Genomic DNA, 15,503 nt, shown 5'->3' with positions numbered 1-15,503 from the left:
TATTGAATTCAAATGTTGTCACTTACGATGGTGTGATCCAAAGCCTTACTCCCAGGATGTTCGCTTGAGGCCCTAGAACACCAGCCCAAAACCATGCGATTACACCATCAAATTTCTTTTGTTGACCTCTCTTGCTAGCCAATGTTAGAAAATGTAGTTTGTCCCCACGCAGTGGTCGAGAACGCCCTTGACCGCGTCTCCCGCATTTCCTGCAACACATCCCTCACACTCCACCCCCGCCACAACCGCCCAAAGAGGATCCCCCTCGTTCTCACACACCACCCCACCAACCTCCGGATACAACGCATCATCCTCCGACACTTCCGCCATCTACAATCCGACCCCACCACCCAAGACATTTTTCCATCCCCACCCTTGTCTGCTTTCCAGAGAAACCACTCTCTCCGTGACTCCCTTGTTCGCTCCACACTGCCCTCCAACCCCACCACACCCGGCACCTTCCCACCGCAGGAAGTGCTACGCTTGCCCCCACACCTCCTCCCTCACACCTATCCCAGGCCCCAAGATGACTTGCCATATTAAGCAGAGGTTCACCTGCACATCTGCCAATGTGGTATACTGCATCCATTGTACCCGGTGTGGCTTCCTCTACATTGGGGAAAGCAAGCGGAGGCTTGGGGACCGCTTTGCAGAACACCTCCGCTTGGTTCGCAATAAACAACTGCACCTCCCAGTCGCAAACCATTTCTACTCCCCCCTCCCATTCTTTAGATGACATGTCCATCATGGGCCTCCTGCAGTGCCACAATGATGCCACCCGAAGGTTGCAGGAACAGCAACTCATATTCCGCTTGGGAACCCTGCAGCCCAACGGTATCAATGTGGACTTCACCAGTTTCAAAATCTCCCCTTCCCCCACCACATCCCAAAACCAGCCCAGTCCATCCCCTCCCCCCACTGCACCACACAACCAGCCCAGCTCTTCCCCTCCAGCCACTGCATCTCAAAACCAGTCCAACCTGTCTCTGCCTCCCTAACCTGTTCTTCCTCTCACCCATCCCTTCCTCCCACCCCAAGCCGCACCTCCTTCTCCTACCTACTAACCTCATCCCACCTCCTTGACCTGTCCATCTTCTCTGGACTGACCTATCCCCTCCCACCTATACTCTCCTCTCCACCTATCTTCTTTTCTCTCCATCTTCAGTCCGCCTCCCCCATCTCCCTATTTATTCCAGAACCCTCACCCCATCCCCCTCTCTGATGAAGGGTCTCGGCCCGAAACGTCAGCTTTTGTGTTCCTGAGATGCTGCTGGGCCTGCTGTGTTCATCCAGCCTCACATTTTATTATCTTGGATTCTCCAGCATCTGCAGTTCCCATTATCACTGATACAATGCACATGCAGTCTGCTCTGCGCTCAACGTCAGGTTCAAAGAGATGATATTCTGGGCTGTGGTTCCTCTTGTCAATCATGAGAAAGTTGCCATTGGTGCAAAGTAATTTCTCTTTCTTGGCCCTCAAGCTGAAATCTGGTGAGACTTTTGGATCAGAAGAATTTTTGCACTGAAATGTGAACATTTAGTTTTGCATTTGTGCTTGGCAATTGGTTAAACAAATAAAAGAAGATAAATCACTTCCATTAATGTTTCAAATTTCTGGTAAGTATAAAATATCAATTTTCAATCCTTGCTTCTCCAGAAATGGGTATAATTCCTGAACTTTTCAGATGACAAGGTGGTGACCTATTTCTTCATCCAACCACTAGATGATGCTGTTTTGGCAAAAATGGGTGGTAATGAAACTCTCAATCTTTCCTTGAGAGTCGACTCCACTCTCCAGGTTGACTGTGCTGGCAAAAACAAGAACTTGGGCATGTGGCCATTGAGATCCCTGTGCTCAATGAACATAGAACATAGAACATAGAACATTACAGCACAGTACAGGCCCTTCGGCCCTCAATGTTGTGCCGACCTGTCATACCGATCTCAAGCCCATCTAACCTATACTATTCCATGTACGCCCATATGCTTATCCAAGGATGAGGGTGGGTGGAATAAATTTTTGCTTTGGACAATAGGTATTATGTTGGCCACTGGGGATTTGGGGTGGGGGAACACTTCTCGATTTCAGAATTCATTCTGGGGACAAATGTGCAAATCGATCCCATTCGCGATGAACATCCACGAGGTACATTTTTCTGCTGGGTTCTCTCAGAACACTGGTCAGCTTCAAAATCAAGCTGCTAATAGCTTGGCAGATAGCCACAATCGCCAAAGTTAGAGAAATGGAAGTGCCACTTGCTGAGCATCCTACTGCCTTCACCGGCACAGAAAGGTGGGGGTGGGGGAGAGAGAGAGATTTAGAGAGAGACACACACACACACACAGACACACACACACCCACAATACCAGTGGCATACTGAAATGTGAATGAGGCCCACTGGTTCACGAACGTAACCCTGCTCCATGGAAGAATCCCGAACCCTTGGCAACATACAGTGAATGGCAACACTGCTACAGTTCCCACTGTGTGGCTGTGAGGAACTATCACCTCCAAGGCAGGAGGAACAGAACAAATCATTTTCAACAAGCCAAAATTTAAATTCTAATCAGACCAATTTGAAATTCCAACTCTACCACTCATCCCAAGTATTCCTTATCATTCTTTTATTTTAACAATATTACCGCTTGGCAATTATCATAGCAATTATTTATAGGCACAGAAGTGCAACAGATAACCATTGCGTTCCTGTGTGTAAGCAGTATCCTTTATAGAGTATTTCCTCAACACTGGAACCTACCAGATGGACCTATTCTAGCCAGCATTTTGTACACCTGAATTCTAACAGCCATCTAATATAATCAGAAAGTAAACGTGTTCAAGTACTTTTAAATGAATCTGTGGAAAGAAAGTTTAGATCAAGGTTTTGAATCGTTCAAAAATCACCCATAAAGAAAACTGTTTAGAGATAATGGGAACTGCAGATGCTGGAGAATCCAAGATAATAAAATGTGAGGCTGGATGAACACAGCAGGCCAAGCAGCATCTCAGGAGCACAAAAGCTGACGTTTCGGGCCTAGACCCTTCATCAGAGAGAAAAATGTTTATATTAGTTGGGTTTAGATTAACAATTGAGCCTAGATCCAATTGCTTCTTTGGGCTGCTTGCACACTGTGGCTCTTGCCACAAAGTGAGACTCTGTCTTGTGAGATGAGGGACAGTACATATGCATATATGCCAGGGTTAAGATTGCAAGTCGAGCTGAGGTCTCTCTGAGCATGCTGCCAGACCTGCTAAACGTTTCCAGGATTTTCTCTGTCAGTCTTTCAGATTTCCAGCTTACCTGGTACTTTGCACTTGCTGGGATGGAGTTGCTGTTGTATTTTGGACAAAAGCAATTGCTAATTCTCAGAAATGGTCCATTTAGATTATGGGCTTCTTGCAAGCATGCAAAAATTTGCATGACTGCTTAATGTATATAGATTCAAACAGCATGAAAACAGACCCTTCGATCCAACTAGTCTACATTGACCATGTTTCCAAACTAACCTAGTTCAAACTTCCTGCATTTAGTCCATATACCCCAGGTTTTATAGAACAGAGGGACCTAGGGGTTAGGGTACATAATTCTTTGAATTTTACATCACATCAATATAGACAGGATATAAAAAAGGCATTTAGCATGCTTGCCTTCACTGCTCAGTTCTTTGAGTAAGAAAGTTGGGAAGTCATGTTAAGGACGCAATGGACATTGGTGAAGCCTATTCTGGAGTATTGTGTCCAGTTCTGGTTACTCATTTTAAGGAAAGATATTAGTAAGCTGGAGAGGGTTCAGAAGAGATTTACCAGGATGTTGCTGGGAATGGAAGGTTTTAGTTATAAAGAAAGGCTTGATAGGCTGGGTCTTTGTTTTATAAAATCATGAGGGGTATAGATAGGATTAGTGGTAAGTGTCATTTCCCTAGGATGGGAGATTTCAAGACTAGGGGGCACATATTTAAGGTGAGAGGAGAGAGATTGAAAAATGACATGAAGTGCAATTTTATTACACAGAGGGTGGTTCACATGTGGAATGAACATCCTGAGGAAGTGGTGGATGTAGGCACAATTAAAATGTTTAAAAGACATTTGGATGAGTACACGACAAGGAAACATTTGGAGGGGCCAGAAGCAGAACCAGTCCAGCCTGTCTCTGCCTCCCTAATCTGTTCTTCCTCTCACCCATCCCTTCCTCCCACCCCAATACTAATATCTTAGGTTTAGTTTGGGATTATGTGTGGCCTGGACTGATTGGACCAAAGGGTCTGTTTTTGTGCTGTATGACTCCATGACTCTTATTCATGCGCTTAACCCAATGTCTTTTAAATGTTTTAACTGTACCCACATCTGCCACTTCCTCTGGCAGTTCAATCTATGCATTAACCACACTCTGTGTAAAAAGGTTACCCCTCACGTCCTTTTTAAATCTTTCTCCTCTCTCCTTAAAAATATGCCCCTTAGTTTTGAACTCTCTCACCATAGGGAGAAGATCTTTGCTCTTCACCTTTTCTAAGCCGCTCATGATTTTATAAACCTTTACAAGATATAAATCCCTCTCTTTCTGCGCTTTAACAAAGATATTAAAGTAAATAGACTAATGCCAAGATTAAAATGAGGATCAATGGTCGGCACAACATTGTGGGCTGAAGGGCCTGTTCTGTGCTGTACTGTTCTATGTTCTATGTTCTATAAAATATCTTAGACTGGTGCCTGAAGCAAGTGGTCATTGATTTAGATTGGCAACAGTAAATTCCACATCTAATGTCAATGCACACCGGGTTATTTATAAATCTGCTGCTCTACCAACTCGGTAGTAGATTCGCCAACTTTAAGTCATCATTGGCCAAGCATATGGACGTACATGGAATAGTGTAGGTTAGATGGGCTTCAGATCTGTATAATAAAATCTGAGGCTGGATGAACACAGCAGGCCTAGCAGCATCTCAGGAGCACAAAAGCTGACGTTTCAGGCCGAGACCCTTCATCAGAGAGGGGGATGGGGATGAGGGTTCTGGAATAAATAGGGACAGAGGGGGAAGCGGACCAAAGATGGATAGAAAAGATGATAGGTGGAGAGGAGAGTATAGGTGGGGAGGTAGGGAGGGGATAGGTCAGTCCAGGGAAGACGGACAGGTCAAGGATGTGGGATGAGGTTAGTAGGTAGGAAATGGAGGTGCGGCTTGGGGTGGGAGGAAGGGATGGGTGAGAGGAAGAACAGGTTACGGAGGCAGAGACAGGTTGGACTGGTTTTGGGATGCAGTGGGTGGAGGGGAAGAGCTGGGCTGGCTGTGTGGTGCAGTGGGGGGAGGGGATGGACTGGGCTGGTTTTGGGATGCGGTGGGGGAAGGGGAGATTTTGAAGCTGGTGAAGTCCACATTGATACCATTGGGCTGCAGGGTTTCCAAGCGGAATATGACTTGCTGTTCCTGCAACCTTTGGGTGGCATCATTGTGGCACTACAGGAGGCCCATGATGGACATGTCATCTAAAGAATGGGAGGGGGAGTGGAAATGGTTTGCGACTGGGAGGTGCAGTTGTTTATTGCGAACCAAGCGGAGGTGTTCTGCAAAGCAGTCCCCAAGCCTCCGCTTGGTTTCCCCAATGTAGAGAAAGCCACACCGGGTACTATGAATGCAGTATACCACATTGGCAGATGTGCAGGTGAACCTCTGCTTAATATGGAAAGTCATCTTGGGGCCTGGGATAGGTGTGAGGGAGGAGGTGTGGGGGCAAGTGTAGCACTTCGTGCGGTTGCAGGGGAAGGTGCCGGGTGTGGTGGGGTTGGAGGGCAGTGTGGAGCGAACAAGGGAGTCAAGGAGAGAGTGGTTTCTCTGGAAAGCAGACAAGGGTGGGGATGGAAAAATGTCTTGGGTGGTGGGGTCGGATTGTAGATGGCGGAAGTGTCGGAGGATGATGCGTTGTATCCGGAGTTGGTGGGGTGGTGTGTGAGAATGAGGGGGATCCTCTTTGGGCGGTTGTGGTGGGGGTGGGGTGTGAGGGATGTGTTGCGGGAAATGCGGGAGACGTGGTCAAGGGCGTTCTTGACCACTGCTGGGGGAAAGTTGCGGTCCTTGAAGAACTTGGACATCTGAGATGTGCAGGAGTGGAATGCCTCATTGTGGGAGCAGATGCGGCGGAGGAATTGGGAATATGGGATGGAATTTTTGCAGGAGTGTGGGTGGGAGGAGGTGTATTCTAGGTAGCTGTGGGAGTCGGTGGGCTTGAAATGGACATCAGTAACAAGCTGGTTGCCTGAGATGGAGACTGAGAAGTCCAGGAAGGTGAGGGATGTGCTGGAGATGGCCCAGGTGAACTGAAGGTTGGGGTGGAAGGTGTTGGTGAAGTGGATGAACTGTTCGAGCTCCTCTGGGGAGCAAGAGGCGGCACCGATACAGTCATCAATGTAACGTAGGAAGAGGTGGGGTTTGGGGCCTGTGTAGGTGCGGAAGAGGGACTGTTCCACGTAACCTACAAAGAGGCAGGCATAGCTGGGGCCCATGCAGGTGCCCATGGCCACCCCCTTAGTCTGTAGGAAGTGGGAGGAATCGAAAGAGAAGTTGTTGAGGGTGAGGACGAGTTTGGCTAGGCAGTTGAGGGTGTCGGTGGAGGGGGACTGGAGGGGGCCTACGGGACAGGAAGAAGCGGAGGGCCTTGAGGCCATCTGCATGCGGAATGAAGGTGTATAGGGACTGGACATCCATGGTGAAAATGAGGTGTTGGGGGCCAGGGAATTGGAAGTCCTGGAGGAGGTGGAGGGCGTGGGTGGTGTCACGGAGGTAGGTGGGGAGTTCCTGGACCAAAGGGGAGAAAATGGAGTCCAGATAGGTGGAGATGAGTTCGGTGGGGCAGGAACAGGCTGAGACGATGGGTCGACCAGGGCAGGCAGGTTTGTGGATTTTGGGAAGGAGATAGAAACGGGCCGTGCGGGGTTGGGGAACAATGAGGTTGGAGGCTGTGGGTGGGAGGTCCCCTGAGGTGATGAGGTCGTGAATGGTGTTGGAGATGATGGTTTGGTGCTCGGGGGTGGGGTCATGATCAAGGTGGTGGTAGGAGGTGGTGTCGGAGAGTTGGCGTTTGGCCTCGGCGATGTAGAGGTCAGTGTGCCATACTACAACTGCACCTCCCAGTCGCAAACCATTTCCACTCCCCCTCCCATTCTTTAGATGACATGTCCATCATGGGCCTCCTGCAGTGCCACAATGATGCCACCCGAAGGTTGCAGGAACAGCAACTCATATTCCGCTTGGGAACCCTGCAGCCTAATGGTATCAATGTGGACTTCACCAGTTTCAAAATCTCCCCTTCCCCCACCGCATCCCAAAACCAGCCCAGTCCGTCCCCTCCCCCCACTGCACCACACAACCAGCCCAGCTCTTCCCCTCCACCCACTGCATCCCAAAACCAGTCCAACCTGTCTCTGCCTCCCTAACCTGTTCTTCCTCTCACCCATCCCTTCCTCCCACCCCAAGCCGCATCTCCATCTCCTACCTACTAACCTCATCCCACCTCCTTGACCTGTCCGTCTTCCCTGGACTGACCTATCCCCTCCCTACCTCCCCACCTATACTCTCCTCTCCACCTATCTTCTTTTCTCTCCACCTTCGGTCCGCCTCCCCCTCTCTCCCTATTTATTCCAGAACCCTCATCCCATCCCCCTCTCTGATGAAGGGTCTAGGCCCGAAACGTCAGCTTTTGTGCTCCTGGGATGCTGCTGGGCCTGCTGTGTTCATCCAGCCTCACATTTTATTATCTTGGATTCTCCAGCATCTGCAGTTGCCATTATCACATTTCAGATCGGTATGACAGGTCGGCACAACATCGAGGGCCGAAGGGCCTCTACTGTGCTGTAATGTTCTATATATGTATAAATACAATATGAAAGAATTCTAAATTGGTGACCCTTATTCATTGTGCTAGTCAACTCATTTCTCTCACCCAAGTTTTTATCACCTACTATGACTGAGGGACTAGCTTTGGATAGGAATTTCATAACCTCTCAGGTTAGCAATTGAGATTTTGTTGGCCTTTCCTCTTTTGACCCATGATTAACTGTAAAACACAGGAGTCCCATCCCTTGCGTCTTCTCCAACTGTCCTGCAAATGTACCTCTTCAAATAATTACTTTTGAAACTTGCTATTGTATTTGTCTCCACTTTCAGGCAACACACCCCAGATCAGATTTTTCTCAAAAGCAGAAATTGCTGCGGAAACTTAGCACATCTGTGTAGAGAGAAAAAGAGTTCACATTTTGGGTCCAGTGACCTTTCTTCAGGACTGAGGTTCACCGACCTCGAAACATTAACTCTGCTTTCTGTCTATAGATGCTGCCAGACCTTCTGGGTTTCTCCAGCAATTTCTGTTTTTGTTTCAGATTCCCAGCGCCCACAGTTCTTTGTTTTTTTTTCTAAGAATGCAAGAGAATTGACTTCTTTGGAATGTGACCACTACATTTGGTGCCAAACCTCACAAAAACAACAAAGACAGCAAAATAACAATTCATTGCTAATCCATTCTTAGTTCACCTGAACCAACTAAAGTATTGCTATGATATTGGTCAAGATCAGAAATGCTCAGCAAGCTTTAACAAAAATATGTGAAAATTTTTTTTTCTAGTTTCAGGTTACCCAGATGTCAAGTAAATCAGAAGAATTAATCCACAATACCGGAACATGAAGTCTGATGATTGAGTTTGGACAATCATTCATTAACCGCACTCCTTTTAATAATCAGACAGGATTTATTCATCTGTAATGGGTAAACTCAGATATTGTCCATCATTTAAAGAATCTGGTTTCAGCAACCAGGAAATAGGATCAGCGGTGGGTCATTTCAGCTCGTTCTGCTCTTCAGATTATCTACCTCGATGTCATTTTCTCCAATAACCCCACAGTTTTACCAGACAATGGGGCTGCTCTCTCGTTGGAGAGACAGAGAGAGATATGACTGATAGTGATTTAACCTGAGGGTCACCATGCCTGAGGTGAGGGAAGAGGTTGAAAAGGAGAGTCCTTTATTGTCGCCTCAGCTGGTGTGGGAATTAAACCCACTCCGTTAGTGTCACTCTGCATTGCATTCATCTGTGCAGCTAACTGACCACCAACAACCCTATATTCTTTCATGTCCTTAATATCCAGATATCACACAATTTCAGTATTGAATGTGCTCAATGATTGAAATTTCATAACCATTTGGGATAGAGAATTCCCAAGATTCACCACCCTCTGAGTGAAGAGATTACTCCTCATATTCATCCCAAATGGTCTACCCTCTATTCTGAGACTGTATCCCCTAGTTCTAGATTCACCAGCCAAGGAAACATCTTAGCCGCAGCCATACTGAAATTTCTGAGTTTCAATGAGATCACAACGGGACATTGACAGGATTCAGAGCTGGGCTGAGAAGTGGCAGATGGAGTTTAATCCTGAGAAGGGTGAGGTGATTCATTTTAGAAGGACAAACTTGAAAGCAGAATACAGGGTTAACAACAGGATCCTTGGCAGTGTGGAGGAGCAGAAGGATCTTGGGGTTCATGTCCACAGTTCCCTGAAAGCTGCCACCAGGTGGATAGAGTTGTTAAGAAGGCATATGGTGTGTTAGCTTTCATTAATAGAGGGATCGAGTTCAAGGATGTTGCCTGGAATGGAGGGAAGGTCTTATGAGGAAAGGTTGAGACAGCTAGGGCTTTTCTCTTTAGAATAACGAAGGTTGACAGGTGGCTTGATAGAGATGTGCAAAATGATCAGAGGTATAGATAGAGTGGACAACCAGAGATGTTTTCCTGGGGTGGAGGTAGCTATCATGAGGGGACATAGGTTTAAAGTGAGTAGAGGTAGATATAGGGGAGATGTCAGAGGTAGGTTCTTTACTCAGAGAGTGGTTGGGGCGTAAAATGCATTGCCAGAGAGAGTAGTGGAGTCGGCCTCATTAGGAGCATTTAAGCAGCTGTTACATAGGTATATGGATGATAGTATAAGGTAGGGGTGGAGGTTAGATAGACATTAGGTTTAGGGTAAAAGTTTGACATAACATCGGGGGCCGAAGGGCCTGTACTGTGCCGTACACTTCTTTGTTCTATCATGTCTCATTCTTCAAAACTCTAAATTCAGGTCCAGTTTTGTCAATTGCTCTTCATTAGATAGCCCTGCGTTCCCTTGTACTGTTTGGGGAAACTCTGTTGCATGCCCTATGGCCTTCCTCACTATGGTAGGGTGATTAAAACTGTACACAACACTCAAGCGTGGTCTCACCAGGATCTAAACAATTGCAGCACAACATCTTTACTCCTCTGTGGAAGGGTCACCGGACCCGAAACATTAACTCTGTTTTCTCCTCCACAGACGCTGCTGGACGTGCTGAGCTTTTCCTTTTGTTTTTGTTCCTGATTTACAGCATCTGCCGTTCTTTTGGTTTTTATCTTTACTCTTCTGCTCAAATCCCCTTGATGAAAGCCTTTGAAGTTGCTTCTTTTAAAAGCATCAAAAGCATAATGTGCATGCATAAGAGATAAAATGTAAGGCACAAAATCAAAAGACAAGAGAAAGAAGCTCAGCAGCTCTGGCACTAAGTCCTGTGCTCTGGCACTCGGACCCGTGCTCAGCAGTGGGGAAATGCCTGTCGGTGCCAGGACCTTATGGCACTCATGTCATGAGTACCAGTTGCGCAATATGTGAAATGTTAATGGACTGGGCTAAAGTAGCCTACTCGGGACATTGCAGTGTCCTTCCCCCAGAGGGATGTGCAGCAATGCCATAAGAAGGATAATGATCTTCTGTGCTCTGCAGAGTTAGGGCAGCACGGTGGCTCAGTGGTTAGCACTGCTGCCTCACAGCTCCAGGGACCCAGGTTCAATTCCATCCTTGTGTGTGGAGTTTGCACATTCTCCCAGTGTCTGACTGGGTTTCCTCCCACAGTCCAAAGACATGCAGGTCAGGTGGACTGGCCATGCTAAATTGCCTGTAGTGTTGAGGGATGTGTGGATTTGGGGAATGAGTCTGGGTGGGATGCTCCAAGGGTCAGTGTGGACTTGTTGGGTGAAGGGCCTGTTTCCACACTGTAGGGATTCTATGATACTAAGATGCCTCTCTCTGTTACCTCACACTCACCCTATCTCTGCTGCTGCACCCATCAATGCTTATAGTCTGCTGCTGTCAATAGTGCGTGTTTCATCTTCCATCAATGGCTCTCACCCCCACGTCTTCCCCCAAAACCAGTAATGCCTTCTGTACTTCCTCTTGACTTGGTCAGCCAAATGCCAGTGAGTTCCAGTGTGCAGCCTAAGAGCGCGGAACTGTGTTATGAGAATGAGATATGTCACGATGATATGAAGCTGGTGTTTTGCTGATTTCTATGGACAGAGTGCAAGAGTTGCTGCCCGTGGAGTGTGCCCTAAGATGTTGGGCGCCACTGGCCAAAGTGGGGCCCAGAGGAGACCCTGGCAATTTTCAGCCACCAGGTACGCACTCTGACATTCAGTTTGGGCATCGATGCCATCTAGTTTCTATTGGCCATGGTAAATGCAGGGTTACGGGGATTGGGGGTTTTGGGTCTGGGTGGGATGCTCATCAGAGGGCCAGTGAAGACTTGACAGACCGAATAGCCTCTTTCCAAACTGTAGGGGGTTCTCTGACTGAGTTTAGTTTCTTTCCACAACCTGGCAAAACCCATCTAAATGAGGTAAGGTCAAATATCAATGAGCTGTTATTACATGCGAATAGGGTCATCACTACTGACGAGCAAGTTTCTCGTGTGGCCACTCAAACTTTGAATTGGAAAATCAGATTTTCTTTTCTCAACTCTGAGAAACTCATTCTTTTCATTCTCACCTTGGTTTCCCAGCTCTCTCACCATTGCCCACATTGTTCAGAGGCTGGGAAAATTCAGGGAAATGAAACAGGAACTTCATGCTGTTCAGCTGTGGCTGCAGTTAACATCATTCAATAAACTGTTTGACTATGAAAAAGGAATCCAGGTAGAGCTCAAACTCAATCATGACACAGTTTCTTCAGATGCAGGTAATCTCATTGTCAATTTCTGATTGTCAGGGCTGCGATTATTAGCTTCAACAGACAATACCACTTTAAATCCTTGCCTTACTAACTGTTGGCTTCTTTTAGCCAATTGTGGCGTGGGGAAATTGTGAGGGAAGAAAAATCACCAAGCACTTTCTCATAAGGCAATGAATAGTGAAGGATTATCCTGAGGAGCAAAGCGGGAGTCAAATTTAATTGCTATTTTTAAAAGATTGATGTCAACTATCTTGCAGACAACTCTTTTTTTCTTCCTGGCTATCATTATCGCTTGGGATGTGTGGTAGGCAGATACAAACACAAAGTGAATGGTATGCTGGATTGTGTAGTCGGGTGAAGCTTCCATGAAACCTGATTTGGGCTCTTCAAGCAACAAAGAAAGCACACTGTATGAAAGAGATGCCAACATTTATAACAGATACCCTAGAAAACGTCTTTTTGGCAGGCAGTTTGGAAGAGGGTGAGGAGGGATAGTCCTCATTTAGTATGCACAAAATGGCAAAGCTGAATGCACACTGCTTTGCACATTCACTAATCACTTGTAACTAATTTAAATTACACACAATATTGCATTGTGTCTCAGATTCTGGGTGCAACATAGGTGTATATTTACAGGTGGGCTCATATGCAGTTGGGAGCGTGCAGGTAAGCTTGTGTGTTTGGTTCAGCAGGTAGGATTGTTGCCTGAACAAATATTGGTTACAGATGTAAATATTTAGGACATGATGGGATAAACTTTCAACTTGTTGTCCAGGCATAGCAGACCTGCTGCCGGCTATAAATAAAAGGCAGTGACATATCAGATTTGTTTTTATAACCGGTAGCACCAAAATGTAATGGCCTCAGAAGTTGGGCCGTTAAGTATACTGAAGACTGAGACAGACAGGTTTCTACACCATAATGGAATCGAGAATCAGCGAAGTGGAGTTAGAGATGATCAGATCAGCTCGTTGAACAATAGATCAAACTTGATGGACTGAATGGCCTACTTTTTCTACTATGGACTTCTCACCTCCATGCATAATGCATATTGAATATTAACCTTCATAGCTACAGATTTAGCAGAGATCGAGATCTGTGTTCTGAAGCATTGCATGCATTTTACACGTGTTTAAAAAATTGAAATCTCCATTTTAAATATGCTGGTTCTAGTCAAGCAGTAGGGATAATATTTTCACTTTGAGTCTAAGGGTATTAAAGGGGCAAGACTAATTTCCAACCTTTGAGGATGCAGAATGCTCAACTCCTGTGCAGTTTCTGTTTATGTTCCAGGAAATGTTGAGGCAGTTTTTCTAGGACAAAACAGTAGTTTGATTTAATTGTGTGGAATTAAAATGTACTGGTATAGCACGTTTTTGAGAGATCTTTTGGATGTCAACATCCCCTAGTAAATTGTGGGCACTACCTGTTAAACTGCTTTTAAAGTTGGCATCTCCAATCTTATACAATGTCTCAGGAGGGTCACCGCATTACCAGGGAGAGAGTTTACCTTGCAAATATCCAAGGTTTACACGATTCATCACATCACTGGCCGTTAAATTTGCTACATCCTCTATAGAACACACACACACATACACACACAGATACAGAAAGAGAGAACAAAATTGTAATCGTGCTTGAGCTCAGAGTTAGTTTATCTGCTGTACAAAGAACAGCAACCTGAAATAAGAGAGAGAAAGAGCCAGAAACAGAGAGAGGAGACTGCTGTGGAAAATATTGATGCATAATATCTTAGGTTACAAACATAAGCATGTTAAAGGAATACTCTAGAGTACACTGTTATGTATTTTCATGCCATCTTTTGATGCAAGTATTCTTTGTTCAGATTACAGAGGCCATACATGGCAAACAACAACAACTTTTAATAATGCAGCATTTTTAACGTAATAAAATGGCCCGAGGCAAAGGAGATAAAACATTTTTTTTGTTCTCAAGCGCATGAAGAGATATTAGACCTGAAGCACAACAGCTTGGTCAAAGCGGTAGGAGAGATGGAGAGGAGGAGCGAGATGGACAGGAGGAAGTTTTTAGCCATTAAATTGCAGGGTTTAGCTTCAGGATAGCTGAAGACATCAAATGGGATAATTATTGAAATTGGGAATGGTTAGGAGGCCTGAATTAGATATCATGGAGGGTTGTGTGGCTCAGGGAGATTACAGGGATAGGGAGGGACAAAGTTATGGAAGATTCTGAAAACAGTGATGAGAGGTTTTAAAAACTGAAGTATAACTTAACTGAGTGGAAGCAGTGTAGATGAGAGAACACAGAGGTGATGGACAAATAAGATTCAGAGTGAATGAGGACATAGGCAGCAGGGATTTTATGACCTCAAATTTACTGAGAGTAGGACATATGAGAGAGTGACCAGGGAGCATGAGCTGGAGGATTCACATCTAGGAGGCCTGTAAGAGGAAGAAACAACATGGGTACCCGCATGGGCCCAAGCTATGCCTGCCTCTTTGTAGGTTATGTGGAACAATCCCTCTTCCGCACCTACACCGGCCCTGAACCACACCTCGTCCGCCGTTACATTGATGACTGTATTGGCACCATCTCATGTTCCCACAAGGAGCTTGAACAGTTCATCCACCTTACCAACACCTTCCACCCCAACCTTAAGTTCACTTGACCATCTCTAATACCTCCCTCTCCTTTCTGGACCTCTCTGTCTCCATCTTCAGCAACCACCTAGAAACCGATTCCCATTTCAAGCCCACTGACTCCCACAGCTACCTAGAAAACACCTCCTTCCAGCCATCTTCCTGCAAACATGCCATCCCCTATTCCCAATTACTTCACCTCCGCTGCATCTGCTCCCAGAATGAGGCAATCCACTCCCGTACATCTCAGATGTCCTTGTTTTTCAAGGCCTGCAACATGCCCCCCCTCAGTAGTCGAGAATTCCCTTGACTGTGTCACCCACATTTCCTGCAACTCATTCTTCACACCCCCTCCCCGCAAGAATAAAAAAAAACCAAAACAGAATCCCCCTCGTCCTCACATACCACCCCTCCAACCTCTGGATCCAATGCATCATCCTCCGACACTTCCGCCATCTGCAGTCCAACCCCACCACCAAAGACATTTGTCCCTCCCCACCCTTATCTGCTTTCCAAAGGGACCACTCTCTCTGTGACTCTCTCGTCCGCTCCACACGCCCCTCCAGTGCCACCACACCCGGCACTTTTCCCTGCAACTGCAGGAAGTGCTACACCTGCCCCTACCCCTATCCCCTCACCCACATACCAGGTCCCAAGAGGACTTTCCACATCAAGCAGATGTTCACCTGCATATCTGCTAATGTAGTATACTGTATCCACTGTACCCGTTGTGGCCTCCTCTACATCGGGGAAACCAGGTGGAAGCTTGGGGACCGCTTTGCAGAACACCTCCGCTCGGTTCGCAATAAACAACTGCGCCTCCCAGTTGCGAACCATTTCAACTCCCCCTCCCATTCCACAGATGACATGTCCATCCTG

General features: G+C 46.4%; 1 protein-coding gene across 6 annotated transcripts in view; it reads right to left on the bottom strand.

Annotated features, from left to right (window-relative positions):
- Window positions 1-15,503, bottom strand: part of kcnt1b (potassium sodium-activated channel subfamily T member 1b) — a 406,769-nt gene that overhangs the window by 10,631 nt on the left and 380,635 nt on the right. For 4 of the 6 annotated variants that reach the window (XM_048559135.2, XM_048559136.2, XM_048559139.2 and 1 more), the window contains one exon: window positions 13,514-13,576. The exons of the other annotated variants lie outside the window; for them this stretch is intronic. In XM_048559135.2, the coding sequence (XP_048415092.1) occupies window positions 13,514-13,576 (63 nt within the window). The remainder of the gene's footprint in view (window positions 1-13,513; window positions 13,577-15,503) is intronic. 6 annotated transcript variants of the gene reach the window in all.

This window comes from Stegostoma tigrinum, chromosome 29 (genome assembly GCF_030684315.1).
Source record: "Stegostoma tigrinum isolate sSteTig4 chromosome 29, sSteTig4.hap1, whole genome shotgun sequence".
Taxonomy (NCBI): Eukaryota; Metazoa; Chordata; class Chondrichthyes; order Orectolobiformes; family Stegostomatidae; genus Stegostoma; species Stegostoma tigrinum.
This window is presented reverse-complemented; position numbering and strand designations above follow the sequence as displayed.